This window comes from Dipodomys merriami, unplaced genomic scaffold (assembly GCF_024711535.1).
Source record: "Dipodomys merriami isolate MVZ:Mamm:240054 unplaced genomic scaffold, mDipMer1.0.p SCAF_50, whole genome shotgun sequence".
NCBI classification, from domain to species: Eukaryota; Metazoa; Chordata; class Mammalia; order Rodentia; family Heteromyidae; genus Dipodomys; species Dipodomys merriami.
In genome coordinates this window covers 8,898,968-8,914,996 of record NW_027206069.1, presented here as the reverse complement: position 1 = coordinate 8,914,996, position 16,029 = coordinate 8,898,968, and the positions used below count along the sequence as shown (strand labels likewise).

At 42.3% G+C, this 16,029-nt stretch overlaps 1 protein-coding gene across 1 annotated transcript in view; it reads left to right on the top strand.

Moving 5' to 3' along the window:
• Positions 1-1,501: 1,501 nt before the first annotated feature.
• Positions 1,502-16,029, top strand: part of LOC138810500 (golgin subfamily A member 5) — a 35,163-nt gene continuing 20,635 nt past the window's right edge. The window contains exons 1-5 of the mRNA XM_069997695.1: positions 1,502-1,667; positions 5,006-5,579; positions 11,675-11,896; positions 13,492-13,711; positions 14,902-15,025. Coding sequence (XP_069853796.1) covers positions 5,036-5,579; positions 11,675-11,896; positions 13,492-13,711; positions 14,902-15,025 — 1,110 coding nt within the window. The 5' untranslated portion in view covers positions 1,502-1,667; positions 5,006-5,035. The remainder of the gene's footprint in view (positions 1,668-5,005; positions 5,580-11,674; positions 11,897-13,491; positions 13,712-14,901; positions 15,026-16,029) is intronic.

The following is a 16,029-nucleotide window of genomic DNA, read 5'->3' as shown; positions in this document are numbered from 1 at the left end:
GAAAGGCCGTGAAACTCGTATCTCCAATAAACCACTAAAAGCCCAGAAGTGGTGTTGTGACTCAAGAGGTAGAGCACTGCCCTGAAGAGTTGAAGGACCAGGCCCACACTGGCCTGGCACCCAGGCCCACTATTCAAGGCCCACAATCAAAAAAAAAAAAAAAAAAAAAAAAGAAGAAGAAGAAGAATAAAAGAAAAGAAAGAAAAAGAAAAAAAAAGATAATCTTCTCAATTTCCACCCCCCCAAGTACCCTGGATATACTGTGTGTGTGTGTGTGTGTGTGTGTGTGTGTGTGTGTGTATGTATGCGCGCACGCGCACACGCATGTTTTGGTGTGCTGTGGGAAGGTGTTTTGTTTTTGCTTAATGACTTCTCTGAACCAATTCTTCTCTCCCCAGAGTGTGTTGACATGTTTCTGTCCTGTCTCTCTCCCTCTCTCCCTCTCTCTCTCTCTCTCTCTCTCTCTCTCTCTCTTTCTCTCCCCTTCTCTCTCTCCTTTTATTTCTAACACTGATTTGCTAAAGTCAACATAGCTTGGAAGAACTAGAGCATGGAGTCTAAGGCGCCCAGGTTCTGGGGTAGTGTGGGGTCCTTAGTAAGGCTGGTAATCTTAGATAAGTTACTTAACTTCTTTGAGCCTTAATTCCCTCAACTTCCAAATGAGGACACTTGTCATTACAGTCAAATTGCTCCCATCTTCTTCACATTGTACATACAGAGTATTTAGTGAATTGTGTATTTCATTACTTATTTGGTAGCACTGGAGTTGAAAATCAGGGCCTCCTGCTTGCTAGGAAGGCACCTGAGCCATGCTCCAGCCGTTTTCCATTTCCATTCCTCGGGATATCCATTCACCAAGAAGCTAGGATTACAAATGCACCATCATCCCTAGGCCTGAATGCTGAATACCGATTTTTAGACTAAAATCCAAAGATTCCACAAGGTGTGTGCAGCACATAACTAAGATACCTCTGTTTGGAATTCTGCTATTTGGAGACGCCTTTGCCGGCCTTTTCCATCCTTTTGATCTCTGCAGACACCACCTGCAGCCTTCACAACTTAGGTGACGCTGGGAAGTTGTCTGGTTTACTCATTGCTTACGTAATATGTCTATGTCACTTGAAAGTGGGCTACACGGAATGCGGAATCATGTTTTCCCACAGTCTGCCATCGGCCTCAAACAAAACCAAGGTCTCCATGGTCTCCCAAGGAAGCCGGCTGGGCAGCGCCACCCTGGCCTAAATAAATGAAGCCACGCCCGCGGTGGGCGTGGCCTCCAATGTTGTGCTGGCGGCGTTCAGGCCCGTGGACTGCTGGCGTCGAGTTACGTCACACGCACGCAGGCGCAGTCTTACACACCGCTGCAAACGTGTTAGGGGCGTGGCCAGTTGCGAGGTCCCTGCAGCGCCGATGCTGACGCCTGAATTGTCTATGGTTGGTTGGCGGCTCTGGGTTCCCCTCCGCTCAGGCAGTTCGAAAGGCCACTCTGTTTTGGGGTCCTCGCCGCACTTCCACGTCTCCCGGAAGAGGCCGCGGGGCTACGGCTGGTCCGGGAAGAGGCTGAGTCCCGGCCCTCCGCGGGCCGGCTGTGGTGGGGGCCCGGGCCCCAGAGGGCGACGAGGCCCCGGGGGCGACAGAGTCGCGGTGCCGCCGCAGGGAGTCCTCAGGTGAGGCGGCGGCGAGGGCCGGTGGACGAGTCCGGTCCACCCAGGCGTTAACGGCCCCAGAAGCGGGGCGCCGGCCTCGGTGTGTGCGGACGGCGCTCCGCGGTGCCGGCTGCGGGGCTGAGGGAAGGGGCCGACCCCAACCGGGGCGGCTGCGCCGCAGTGGGTCTTCGCCCACCCGGGACCCACGGCTGACAGGTGCCCTGGGCCCGGCCTCTCGCCCTCCGTGCTGACCCTGGTTCCCTCCGTCCACCTCTGGGGCACCCCACGCCACGCCACGCCCGCGAGCCCCGGCCTTTACCGAGGGCTGCGGACCGCCCGGGTCCGCCCCGGGCCCCTCGCGGGCTTTAATTAGGTCCACACTACCTAAGTGCACGGCGGTGTTTTAAGGCCCCATTAGCTTTAAAATGGGAAGAGCTAATACGTGCCATCTAGGGTGGTTATTATTATTGACATTATTGCTATTAGAGGTAATTAGCCCCCGACACCACCAGTTTTCACTTTACAATAATATTTTACACCTGTGTGGAATTTTATATGTCAAGTATCTCACCTCCATTTTCATTTGTTTTTGCATGAACTGTGAAATACATAGCACATCATCGTTACTCATTTTATTTAAAATTAGTTTTGGAGCGAGTAAGGTGCTGCACAGGGGTAATCCTTCCTACTCGAGAAGATTGAAGTTTCAAGGCCAGCCTGGGTTAAAAAGTTAGCCCAGAATATTCTTTTCCAGTTTTTTTTTTAAGGATATTGCAACTTATTACATAATGTGGCTGTGAAAATTAAATGTAAAAATGTTTGCATAGCATCTGGCACACTCAAATTCTACTCAGTATTTATGAGTGGCTGTATATAGATGCTGGGTAATTCAAAACAGACATGCTGTTTATCCAACCATTCCTCCTTCCCCAACAGGGAGAGACAGGTGTTTAAAAAACAACTCATAATTATAAAACCTGGAGGTCTGTGAGGAAAAAGGAATGGAACAGGATAATATGACCTAATTAAATGGGAAGTAAAGAAATTTCAAACAGATGACATTTAAGTGAAGAGAGACCAAGAGCAAGACTTAGCTATGAAAAGTGTACCAAGCAAATCGAGTGTAGAATACACCCTAGAAATGGTGTTGACTTCCCTCCATGCTCTTTCTTTTATATCATGAGGGTCAATAACTTCATCATTACATTTCTGTGGCACACTTTATAATAGTACTCATATCTATGTGTTAGTGGATGGTTGTATAATCATATTTCTTACTCTATGCTTAGTGTGTTCATAGTAGATTAGTGAGAATTTGAATTTTTGCAGATGAACTCTAGATGTTTATGTGGATATCTAAATTATGTATAATAGTGTTTCAACATGATAGCTTTTCTATTGATTAGACTATTTTTTTCAGTTTTCAGCACTTTGCAATAAACCAGAGAATTATTTTATATACTACATTGGAATTTTGCCCCATATATCATTTGCTGTTTGGATACTGTATAAATTTGCTATGGCTACCGTAACAGAGTATTACAGACTAGTGTCTTGGACAATAAAAATTTATTTTCTCACTATTCTGAAGTCCAAGATAAAATGTTGTCAGAGTTTGTTTATTCTGATTCCTTTCTCTGATTTGTAAAGATACATTGCTTCCTGTGTATTCCCATGCTCTCTCTCATCTCTGTATGTCTATTTGTGTCCAGATTTTTTTTTCTTTTTTGGTGGGTTGTGGGGCTTGAACTCTGGGCTTGGGTGCTGTCCCTGCGCTCTTCAGCTCAAGGTGAGTGCTCTGCTGCTTGAGCCACAGCACCACTTCTGATTTTCTAGTGGTTTATTAGAGATAAGAGTCTCACAGACTTTCCTGCCCAGCCTGGGTTTGAAGCGAGATCCTCAAATCTCAGCCTCCTGAGTAGCTAGGATTATAGGTGTGAGCCCTGGTGCCCGGCTTTGTGTACAGATTTTCTTATGAAAACGTCAGTTCAAGCAGGGCATATAGAAGTTCACACCTCTAGTCTTAGCTGTTTTGGAGGAAGAGATTGGCAGGATCATAGTTTAAGGTCAGCTCATGCCAAAAACTTTCCCAAGACCAACCTGTAGCTGGATACAGTGGCAGGCATCTGTCACCTAAGCTATGTAAGAGTCTCATGAGAGATTGAGAGGATCATGGTTCCAGGGTTAGCCTGGCAGAAAAGTTGAGACCATTTCAATGGGCATGGTAGTCATCCCATTTAGAAAGCCTAAAGTAAGCAGGTTACTAAAGTAAGCATAACCCTATCTTAGAAAAATAACCAGTGAGCTGGGCACTGGTGGTTCACGCCTGTAATCCTAGCTACTCAGGAGGCTGAGATCTCAGGATCACAGTTCAAAGCCAGCCCAGTCAGGAAAAGCCGTGAAACTCTTATCTCCAGTAAAACACCAGAAAACTGGAAATGGTGCTATGGTTCAAGTGGTAGAGCGCTAGCTTTGAGCTGAAGAGCTGAGGGACAGCACTCAGGCCCACAGTTCAAGCCCCATGACCTACAAAAAAGAAAAAAGAAAAAGAAAACCAGTGAAAAGCAGGGTGGGAAATGTGACTGAATTGCAGAGTACCTGCCTACTAAGCTAAAGGCCTTGAATTTAAACTCCAGTGCTACCACAAAAGCAGTTTGTTGGATTAGGGCTCACCATAGTGACTTATTTCAATTTTACACAATTTGGGGACTGTACAGTCATTGGGATTATCAGTAAAACAAACACATTTCTGAGTTTGGAGCATAAGAATTTCGGGGGGGGGGCTGGGAAGATGGCCCAGTGGTAGAGTGCTTGCCTAGCATGCCTGAGGCCCTGGGTTCGATTCCTCAGCACCACATAAGCAAAAAGAAAAAAGCCGGAACTGGCTCTGTGGTTCAAGTGGTAGAGCGCTAGCCTTGAGCTGAAGAGTTGAGGGTCAGCGCTCAGGCCCAGAGTTCAGGCCCCACTACTGGACCCAAAAAAAAAAAAGAATTTCAGGGGGAACACAATGCAGCCCATAATAGATGTTTTTGCTACATTAAGATATTTCCCTCTTCAAAAATGTAATTAGGAAAACAGTTGTGATAGTTGTAGAGATGCTACTGGCAGCTTTAAAAAGAGTGCTTACAATATGCCAAGCATTTTGCAAAGTTTTTTTAAATTGTGTTAATCTTAAAACCATTCTGAACTGGGCATGGTGACATGCCTCTTTAGTGCCAGTTATTTAGGAGGCTGAAACAGGAAGGTTGGTTGAGCCTAAGAGTGAAGGTAACATTGGGATTGCAACTCAGAACTGTGTCACTCAGGAACTTAACACTCTCATGTTACTCTGTACTGATCATTTCTCATCCTTCCTACAGGTTCACCAATAGGATTATTTTGCCACCATCATGTCTTGGTTTGCTGATCTTGCTGGAAGGGCAGAAGATCTTTTAAATCGAGTTGATCAAGGGGCTGCATCAGCTCTCAGTAGAAAGGAGAACACTAGCAACACCACATATGGCAGAAATACTGATTATGCTGAACTTCACCAGCAAAATGCAGATTTGACTTACCAGACTGGATCTGAAGCCACTTACATTTCTCCAGCAGCTGATAATGTCCGAAACCAAAAAGCTACCATTCTAGCTGGCACTGCAAATGTGAAAGTAGGATCCAGGACACCTGGGGAGGCCTCCCATCCTGTTGAAAGTGCATCTGTCCCTAGGCCTTCATTCCAGTTTGTGCGAAGGAAAAAGTCAGAGCCTGATGATGAGCTGCTATTTGATTTTCTTAATAGTTCACAGAAGGAGCCTACTGGGAGGGTGGAAATCAAGAAAGAAAAGAGCAAGGCACCTGTCTTTCCCAGTTCTCAGACATCAAGTGTCAGTTCTGTAAATACCAGCCTGACCACTGCCAAAGCTACTGAAGAAAATTCTGAGAGTCAAAGCCACGGTAGATAACAAGTGTTCTTTCTTTCCAAATTAAGCAAATTGAATGCATCGTGGGCTAAAACATTCTGATACATTTCTCACCCCCTGCTATAGTATGAGTCCTCCTTGGTATGAGAACATTACATATGTCAGTGTGTGATGTAGTCAAGGTGGGCAGTATTGAATACCACTAATCAAAGGGAATTACAGTAAGGATCTTCAAAAACTCTGTTGGGTGCCTTTACCAAACCTACCATCTGAGTGTGTCATCCTCTCCCAACATCCTGTAGAGAAGTAGCTGAGTAATTGAACTATGATTCTCAAGTTGAAGATACTGATCTGATAGTGAAGAGTTTAGAATTGTGTGTTTGTTTGTTTGTTTGTGGTGATTGAACCCAGAAACCTGCCCTCATGTCCTCAACCCAGATTTTTGGTTTTCAGCTATGTAATGGGTTGTAAAGTCACCTCTACAAGTGCATCTCACCAGCAAATGAGGTTAGCCTGGTGGCTCATTGAAGTACCTGCTAAGCATTTTAAAATAGGTAAACATGATTTGCTAAGAATTCTTTATATAGTTGATAGTTAATAGAAACATGTTCTTAAAAGTTAAAGCTTCTCCCATTTTGGCTGTTAATGAGTAGAATCTGTATCTTCAATATAAAACGTTGTAGAGCCTGTAATCCTAGCTATTCAGGAGGCTGAGATCTGAGGATCTCAGAGCTAGCCCAGGCAAGAAAGTCTGTGAGACTCATCTCCAAGTAACCACCAGAAAACTGGAAGTGGCACTGTGGCTCAAGTGGTAGAGCACTGGCTATAGAAAAGCATGGTTTGAGGCTTGTAAAATAAGAGCAAGTAGTAGCATTGACTTAATCGTTCCCAACATTTCTGCATTTCTTCTCAACTGTCTTCTGGTTAATTTTTTTTTTTTCTTGGTTGGACATGGGGCTTGAACTCTGGGCCTGTGCACTGTCCCTCAGCTCTTCAGCTCAAGGCTAGCACTCTACCACTTGAGCCACAATGCCACTTCTGGCTTTCTGAGTGGTTTATTGGAGATTAGAGTCTCAGGACTTTTCCTGCCCGGGCTGGCATTGAACTGTGATCCTCAGATCTCAGCCTCTTGAGTAACCAGGATTATAGTCCGGAGCCACCGGCACCTGGCTTCTTCTGGTTAATTATATAAATATTTATTTAAAACCTGAGTAAGGATCAAGTATCCAGTGGATAAGATAGATGTATAAACAAATCTGGCTGCTGATGGCTCCTCTCTGGAGGCTGAGATCTGAGGATCACAGTTCAAAGCCAGCCCGGCAGAAAAGTCCATGTGACTCTTATTGCCAGTTAACCACCAGAAAACTGGAAGTGGCTCCATGGCTCAACATAGTAGAGTGCTACTCTTGAACAGAAAAGCTGAGAGACAGCACCTAGACCCTGAGTTCAAACGTTCCCCCCCAAAAAATGTATAAACATAATTTACATATAATGCAGTAACTGAAGTGTTTGTGAGGTTAGGAGGAAGTAACTAATTGCCTAAGGTATTAAAGAGAAGGGTTCACTGAGGGTTTGTGTTTTGAACTGAGTCTTTTTTGTTTTGTTTTGTTTTGGTCGTGGGGCTTGAACTCTGGGCTTGGGCGCTGTCCCTGTGCTCTTCAACTCAAGGTGAGCCCTCTACCACTTGAGCCACAGCGCCACTTCCGGTTTTCAAGTGGTTTATTGGAGATAAGAGTCTCATGGACTTTCCTGCTCGGGCTGGCTTTGAACCATGTTGCTCAGATCTCAGCCTCCTCAGTAGCTAGGATTACAGGCATGAGCCACCGTTCCCGGCTGAGTCTTTTTTACCGTACAGAGGAGTTACAATTACATGAACAAGGTAATGAGTTCATTTCTTATCAAGCATGAATTGAGTCTTTTTTTTTTTTTTTTTTGTCGGTCGTGGGGCTTGAACTCTGGGCCTGGGCGCTGTCCCTCAGCTCTTCAGCTCAAGGCGAGCGCTCTACCACTTGAGCTATAGTGCCACTTCCGGTTTTTTTTCTGGTGGTTTATTGGAGATAGGAGTCTCACAGTCTCTCCTGCCCGGGCTGGCTTTGAACCGCGATCCTCAGATCTCAGCCTCCTGAGTAGCTAGGATTACAGGCGTGAGCCACCGGCACCTGGCATGAATTGAGTCTTAAAGCATGAAAAAGAGATTGGCACTTTAAAACAAAGTTGGAGATGGCATTCTAAGCAAAGAGCACAGAGTTTTCAATGGTAAATACATACAAGAAAGGCATAAGAAACTGGATACAGTTTCTGATGGACAGCAATGGAGGAATGAAGCCAGTAAAGAAAGTTGGGCCTGGCACTGGTGACTCATGCCTCTAATCATAGCTACTTAGGCTGATAGCTGAGGATTGTGATTTGAAGCCAGCCCAGGCAGGAATGTATGTGAGACTCTTGTCTCCAATTAACCACCAAAAAGCTGGAAGTGGAATGGTAGAACTATCAGCCTTGAGAAAAAATGCCCAGGGACAGTTCTCAGACCCTGATATCAAGCCCCAGTTCTCTTTCTCTTCTGTCTCTCTCTGTATCTGTCTCTGTCTGTCTATCCGTCTGTTTGTCCATCTGTCTGTCTCTGTCTCTCTCTCTTTCTCTCTCTTTCTCTTCTCTCTCTCTCTCTCTCTCTCTCTCTCTCTCTCTCTCTCTCTCTCTCTCTCTCTCTCTCTCTCTCTCACTCTCATACACACACACACACATATGCATATACACAAAGAAATTTGGGAAGGGTTTGTGAAGGCTCTGTATAGCACTGTGCTTGTTTAAACCTATTTTTCCAGTGGATCATTGTGAAAGTTGGTCCTTGAACATTAGAATCACCTATGTGACTAATATATGAATTATTGAGTGCCTATAATTCTGATAATTGGGTGGCAAGCTTCCAAGGGGAGAGCCAGGCCGTGGTTGTTAATAAAAGTTGGAAGTGCTATAGTCAGAGTGACACGGATAGAAGTCTTTAGGCCCATAGTTAACATGAACAGTTTTTCTACTTTTAAGGAAACAATGGGCATTGTTAAAAAAAAAAAAAAAAAAAAAAAAAGCTAGTCACCAGTGGCTCACACCTGTAATCCTAGCTATTTAGGAGGCTGAGATCTGAGGATCGCGGTTCAAAGCCAGCCTGGGCAGGAAAGTCCATGAGACTCTTTATTCCCAATAAACCACTCAGAAAACCAGAAGTGTTGCTGTGGCTCAAGTGGTAGAGCTCTAGCCTTGAGCTGAAGAGCTGAGGAACAGCACCCAGGCCCAGAGTTCAAGCCCCACAACCGACACACACACACAGAAGACTAAAGTGAACCTGATTGACAGGGCCACCCTTTTTCTGCCAATTTGCAGTACTACCTCTGTCATGTAATAAGTATGCAGTTATTCAGTCTTTTTCTGGGTACTTACTCTTGTTTCGTTGGATTATTTGGGAGTGGGAGGGGTGCGGTCATGGGCTTGAACTCTGGGCTTGGGCTGTCCCTGCGCTCTTCAGCTCAAGGCAAGCGCTCTACCAGTTGAGCCACAGTGCCATTTCTGGTTTTCTGATGATTGAAGATAAGAGTAATTGAAGATAAGAGTCTCACAGACTTTCCTGGCAGGGCTGGTTTTGAACCATGATACTTAGATCTCAGCCTCCTAAGTAGCTAGGATTACAGGTGTGAGCCACTGGCACCTGGCTTCTGCCCTAATCATTTTCATCTCTCTCCATCTCATAGCTTGGGGTTTGGCTTGTTCTTGTTTTTCTAGCAGTTTTAATTGCATCATGAGGTTATTTACCTGAGCTGTTTCTGTTTTCTTTGTGTGTGCGCTTAGAGCTATACACTTTCCTCTCATAATTTTTCAAATCTTAACCTTTAAATTTCTTTCTGTGCTTGCTTGATCTAATGATGTTTTACAGTCAGTTTTTACAATTTTTGGTTGGTTTTTATTAGCATGTATTACACAGAGAGGATTCATTGTAATATTGTATTCTAAGATGCATACAATGTATCCTAATCAACCTTACCTTCTCCATCACTTTCTCTTTCCCACTCCCCCTTCTTTAAACAATTTCAACATGTTTGATTGATCTATTTTTATTCATGCAAATGTGTTACTTGACCCAAATTCACCCTCATATACCCTCTCCTCTTCCAGTGTCCAGCTCCCAATCCAAGCCTGTTTTACTTTCTTTTTTTTTTTTAGTATGTATGAATTGTACTAGGGAGTTTCACTGTATTTCAGATATGCAAGTAGAATATTTTCCTCAGAATAATCCTCTCTATTGCTTTCCCTTCCTCTGTCCCACCAATCCTCTATTGATCACCAGCTTGCATCTGAGCTATTCACCCTCCACTTCTCTTTCCCTCTCTCCTTCCATTCATCCTCCATATTTAGAATCATATTCTGTGTGTATGTGTATTTATGTGGGTATATATACATATGTACATGTCAGTAAATATATGTGTCCTTTAGGTCTAGCTTCTACATGAGCAAAAAATGCTTATGTCACTCAACATAATGTCTCCAGTTCCATTCATTTTCCTGCAAATGATATGATTTCATTTTTTTCATGGCTGTGTAATAGTCCATATTAGGTGTGTACTATATTTATTCACTCATCAACCTCAGTTGATGCCCAATTTGAATATTATGAACAGTGCTGAAATAACCATGGGTGTGTAGGTAGGTACCTTTCTTGTATATTGAGTTACACCTGTTTGGATGTATGATATTAGTGATATGACGGGATCATACGTTTGTTCTGTTTTAAACGTTTTGAGGAACCCCCATTCTGATTTACATAGTGGAAGTACTCATTTATATTCCTACCAGAATTGTATGAGTCCTCTCTTCCCTCACCATTTTGACTGGGTGAGATGAAATCTTAGTGTTATTTTGACTTGCCAAGGATGTTGAACATTTTTTAACATATCTAGTAACCATTTGTACTTCTGAGAACTGTCTGCTCAAATCACCTCCCATTTATTAGATTGCTTGTTCTTTTGCTGTTCTGCTTTTTTTTTTTTTGTCAATCATGGGGCCTGAACTCTGGGCCTAGGTGCTGTCCCTCAGCTCGTCAGCTCAAGGCTAGTGCTCTACCACATGAGCCATAGCACCACTTCTGGCTTTCTGGTGGTTTTATTGGAAATAATAGTCTCATTTCCAGCTTTTTCTGTTTATGAAGTACTGAGGAATCAAACCCAGGGCCTCATGCATGCAAGGCAAGCACTGTACCACTGAGCCACCTTCCCAGCCCTGCTGTTCAGCTTTTGAGCTTTTTGTATATTCTGGGTCTTGCTTGTATATCCAGGCTTGTATATCCTTCTGCCATGCCTCCCAAATAGGATCATATGCATGGACTACAAGCCTAGGTCTCATTGTGATTTGAATTAGCATTTATCATTAAAGACCTCGAGGATTCTTTTGCACAGTATAGTTTATGTTTTCATCATTTTAATGCATTTTTTGTTACTGTTGATAGTGGGATTTGAACTCAGGGTCTGGGCACTGTTCAAGCTCTTCTTGTACTTGATTTTTTTAATCACATAGATTCTTGTGCCTTCTCAACACTTTTTTTTTTTGGTCGGTTGTGTGGCTTGAACTCTGGGCCTGGGTGTTATCCCTCAGCTCTTCAGCTCAAGGCTAGTGCTCTACCACATGAGCCATAGCACCACTTCTGGCTTTCTGGTGGTTTTATTGGAAATAATAGTCTCATGGACTTTCCTGCCCAGACAGGCTTTGAACTGTGATCCTCAGATCTCAGCCTCCTAAGTAGCTTGGATTACAGGCATGAGCCACCGGCTCCCAGCTTCCCCATTTTTTTTTTTTTTCCATGATCTTTTCAGAGTCGAGGAAACAAATTCAGCCACTCACATTATTTTGTTTTTCTTCTTCCCAGAACTGTATTCTTACATTCTCTGCATTCATTTAGTGCCTAGGTTTTGGGGGTTCCTAGAGGTCTATAGGTTCTATTTGTAAGAATGGATTTTTATCTATGGTGAAATTATTTTTGGCATTTTAGTTGTAACAGTCAACTCGCTGAAAGGCATCCTACCAAAGTAAACTACTAGTGTGTTTTTAGTGACTATGGCAATGTAACAAAATATATTCTGTTTTTGACAGAAGCTGCTAATAATTCAGATTCTATCCCTGAAGAGGATTCTTCAAAGGAAAACATATCATCAGACACTACCTGCACTGATCATAGCCCAGTGCCTGGCGATGGAGGCAAATCACATGAGCTGTCTAACCTCCGACTGGAAAACGAACTGCTAAGGAATGAAGTCCAGTCTTTAAATCAGGAAATGGCCTCACTACTTCAGAGATCCAAAGAAACTCAAGAAGGTTGGGCCTTATTTCAGTTGGATAGGATTAAGAATTCAATGTTAAAAAATATACTAAAAACTTTATATTGAATCAGACACAGTTTAGATGACACTTGTAAAATGGCATATTCATAGACATTTGAGCCTAAAATTAGGCAAAGAGACAAATCTTTTTACCAACCTAAATCATAGAATGTTGACTAGTTTGGTCTTTTTTTTTTTTTTTTTTTAATTTAGACACTTTTAAGTCCTTACAGTTATACTTCAATACCTGGTTCTTCTGTCTTTTTAGTTTGGTCTTAAGTAATCACTGATGGGAGCCGAACATTAATAGTTGCTTACATTATTTGATTTATTTTCTCTGAACTTTGAGGAAGAACTGTTATATGGAAAGGTGGAATTAAGTGAAGTAGAAGACAGTAATTGGCAGGGTCACAATATTCCTATGTCAGGGGCAATAATAACATGGAATTCTATTTGAATAGTACTTTTCGAAGGTGGCCTAAAGTAAGAAATCTTCACATTTCTTAGAAATGATTAATTCAAAAGGAAATAATCTCATGACCATGTAGTAATAGGGGAGAGGTAAATTGATTTATTGGCTGAGGAGAAAATAAGAAATTGTAGCCCTGGTTCCGGAGGCTGAGAGTAGGGTGGGGGCACTGTGGGTAAAGTTTTGCCTAGGCTCAGAAGAAGGCCCAGGAGAGCAAAATAGGAAGATAGTTTTAGGACTGACTCTTTAAGCCAAGTGTGGTAGAATACACTTGTAATCTCAGAGGAGAATGAGTCAGAAGGATTTTGACTTTGAGGCTAGCTTGGGCTATGTAGCAAGACTTTGTCCCCTCCCCACCCCCAAAAAACAAACAGCTTTGCCCAGGTTTAATGAAATAGAGCATTGCCTGAAACCTGTAAAGTTTGCTTCAATATTGAAAAATATTTTTCCCCTAGGGGCACATTGCAGCTACAGATTTTAAGAGGATGTGGAAGCAACATTATGTTCTAATGGAACGCTACATTGCTTTTTCACACAGATTTCCTAGGTTACAAGAACATCCTCTACAACAGTAATTGAATAAAATTCTTTCCTGCTTTATCTTTAGATTTTGCTGTTGTTATGTCTTCCTAGTATGGGTGGGGAGCTTCTTTCTGTCAAGGGCAATTTGGATGTTTAACATCTTTTACATTTACAAACTTAGCAATATAGACAGATTGTAGGCAGCCTGTGAGAAGCATACTTAATTGTCCTGTCATGTACTACATAATTCTTAGGCCTTATACATTGACCCCACGGCAAGAGTGTAACTTTGATTTTGATTGTCATTCTTGCTCTTGTGTCTATTAGCATTTCATCAATTCACTAGCTGTTTTAGTTTTGTTAACATTGCTATCTCCTAATTTTGACTCCTGGTGTTTATGGCGTATGTCCAGAAAAACAACACTGTGTGTTAGGGCTTCATGCCTCTTGTTAACTTTAGTATAGGTGTTAGAGTTGGCCTTGAAAAGTGGGTGTCCCAGTGGTAAAAATGAAGGTATTTTGGCAGTACCAGAATGTATGTGTGCTGTGAAAAAGATATGTTTGATTTTGCTTGTGTAAAGAAGTTTTATTTTTTACAGAATTAAACAAAGCAAGGGCAAGAGTTGAAAAATGGAATGCTGACCATTCCATGAGTGACCGGAGAACTCGAGAACTCCAAGCCCAGGTCGATGACTTGGCGGAAGCGGTGGCTGCAAAGGATTCCCAGCTGGCTGTCTTGAAGGTTAGACTCCAGGAGGCTGACCAGCTGCTGAGAACCCGCACTGAAGCCCTGGAATCCTTGCAGAGCGAAAAGTCTCGGTAGGTAATTCTATCAATAATGACAGCATGAGCTAAATGGCTCTCTCTTTCCAGTACAAGAAATGGTAATGGGGGGCAGGGGAATGGGTGAGAATGTTGAAAGGGGTGACATTGATCAAGATGCATTGTATTTATAAACTGTTGTAGTGTGCCCTCACTTGTGAAAATTTAGCTTTTTGGAATTTACAAGAGAGAAAATCTCTTAGGGCAATGTCAGAAATGTATATGATTAAAATGGACTCATCATTTGAGTCTTGAAATGCAAGTTAAGCAATTTCTGAATTTGAGGGTATTTGAAGAACCTAATCTTCAGTATATGGTATGTGCTTATATATGGAATCCTAAAGATTAAATTCCATTAGAAAGGAAAAAGAGGGGCTGGGAAGGTGGCTCAGTGGTAGAGCGCTTGCCTTGCATTCATGAGGCCCTGGGTTCAATTCCTCAGCACCACATAAGCAGAAAAAAGCCAGAAGTGGTGCTGTGGCTCTAGTGGTAGGGCGCTAGCTTTGAACTGAAGAGCTGAGGGACAGCGCCCAGGCCTGGAGTTCAGGCCCCATGACCGGACCCAAAAAACAAAAACAAAACAAAACAAAAGAAAAAGATTTCTTTTTTTTTTTTTTTTTTTTTTTGGGTCCGGTCATGGGGCCTGAACTCCGGGCCTGGGCGCTGTCTCTCAGCTCTTCAGCTCAAGGCTAGCGCTCTACCACTTGAGCCACAGCGCCACTTCTGGCTTTTTTCTTTTTGCTTATGTGGTGCTAAGGAATCAAACCCAGGGCCTCATGCATGCAAGGCAAGCGCTCTACTACTGAGCCACCTTCCCAGCCCCAAAGATTTCTTTGTTTAAATTATTTTTTATTGTGATTAAGTGATGACATAAATTAGTATTGTGAGATAGTGATACATAGTTAAAGTCACAAATATTCATGAGGCAAATTGTCATTATCATGATCTATAAAATTTGTGAAATCTATGAGCTTTGACAATACAACTATTTCTTCCACATCCGGTGGTATGTACATTTCTTGCCTTTTGCTTAGTGTTAGCTGTTCCCTGGAAAAAGATTTCTTTAAGAATGTTTTAGATGAGTTATCTTTTTTGTGCTTGATTAACACTGAGTCCTGAAAATGAGTCCAACTCATCACTTGTGCCCTGTGGAAACCCATTGTTTAACATGTTTCATTTTCTTTTAGAATAGTGCAGGATCACAATGAGGGTAGCAGCCTACAGAACCAAGCTCTGCAAACTCTGCAGGAGAGACTGCATGAAGCGGATGCCACTCTGAAGAGAGAGCAAGAGAGCTACAAGCAAATGCAGGTTAGAGCATTCAATTGTCAATATTTGATAAGGACGAGTGATTGTCTACTCTTACATAACATATCCTTAAGTAAAATTGTGCAGTGCATTTCAGAGGATTCTCTTTCTGTAACCAAAATCGAAATAAATTGAAAAATTAGCTTGATCCTTGCTAAAAATATTTAATTTTGTGTTTGAATGAATTATAATTAAAATAGCTAATATTCGTTAGAGATGCATGTTTCCCTGTCTCTGGTTGTACATCAACCATTACTATTAGTTGAGTAAATGGTGGAATAGGGTCATCTTGATTATTCTCTTCAGTATTTTTCTAATTCATTTATTGCAGTAGGAAATTGAATATAATATTTAGCATTTTATTCCTAAATGAATTATTATATCTAGTTCAGTCTCAGTCCAGGCTGTATAATAGCTGTATAATACTTTCTGATGTCTAGTTCCCACTCTCAGAGAGTCTATTTCCATTGCATGTGGCAGCACTCAGGCATTGACTTATTATTAGTAGTTCTACAGGACTCACAGGTATACCCACTGAGCAGCAGGATTGGGTATCTCAACAGGTAAAAAATAGTTCAGCCCTAAAAATAAATGTTAGGTTCAAGCCCCATGACCAACCAAAAAAAAAAAAAAGTTAGGTTATATGGTTTTTCTTTTATTGTTCTGAAATTTTTAATATTTTTTAAATTTATTTTATGTATCATTATTATTGCTGGTCCTAGGGCTTGTGTTCAAGAGTAGGACTCTACCACTTGAACCACAGCACCACTTCCAGCTTTTTCTGAGTAGTTTATTGGAGTAAAAGTCTCACAGACTTTCCTCTCCTTACTGGCTTTGAACTGCAGTCCTCAGATCTCAGCCTCTTGAGTGGCTAGGATTATAGATGTAAGCCATTGGTACCCAGCTTTGTTTGTTAATTTCTATTTACTATATTTAAAATACAGTTGAGCAGCCCTAATCTATTTATACCCTAAATCTGAATTTCCTCAAAATCCAAAACTACTTCT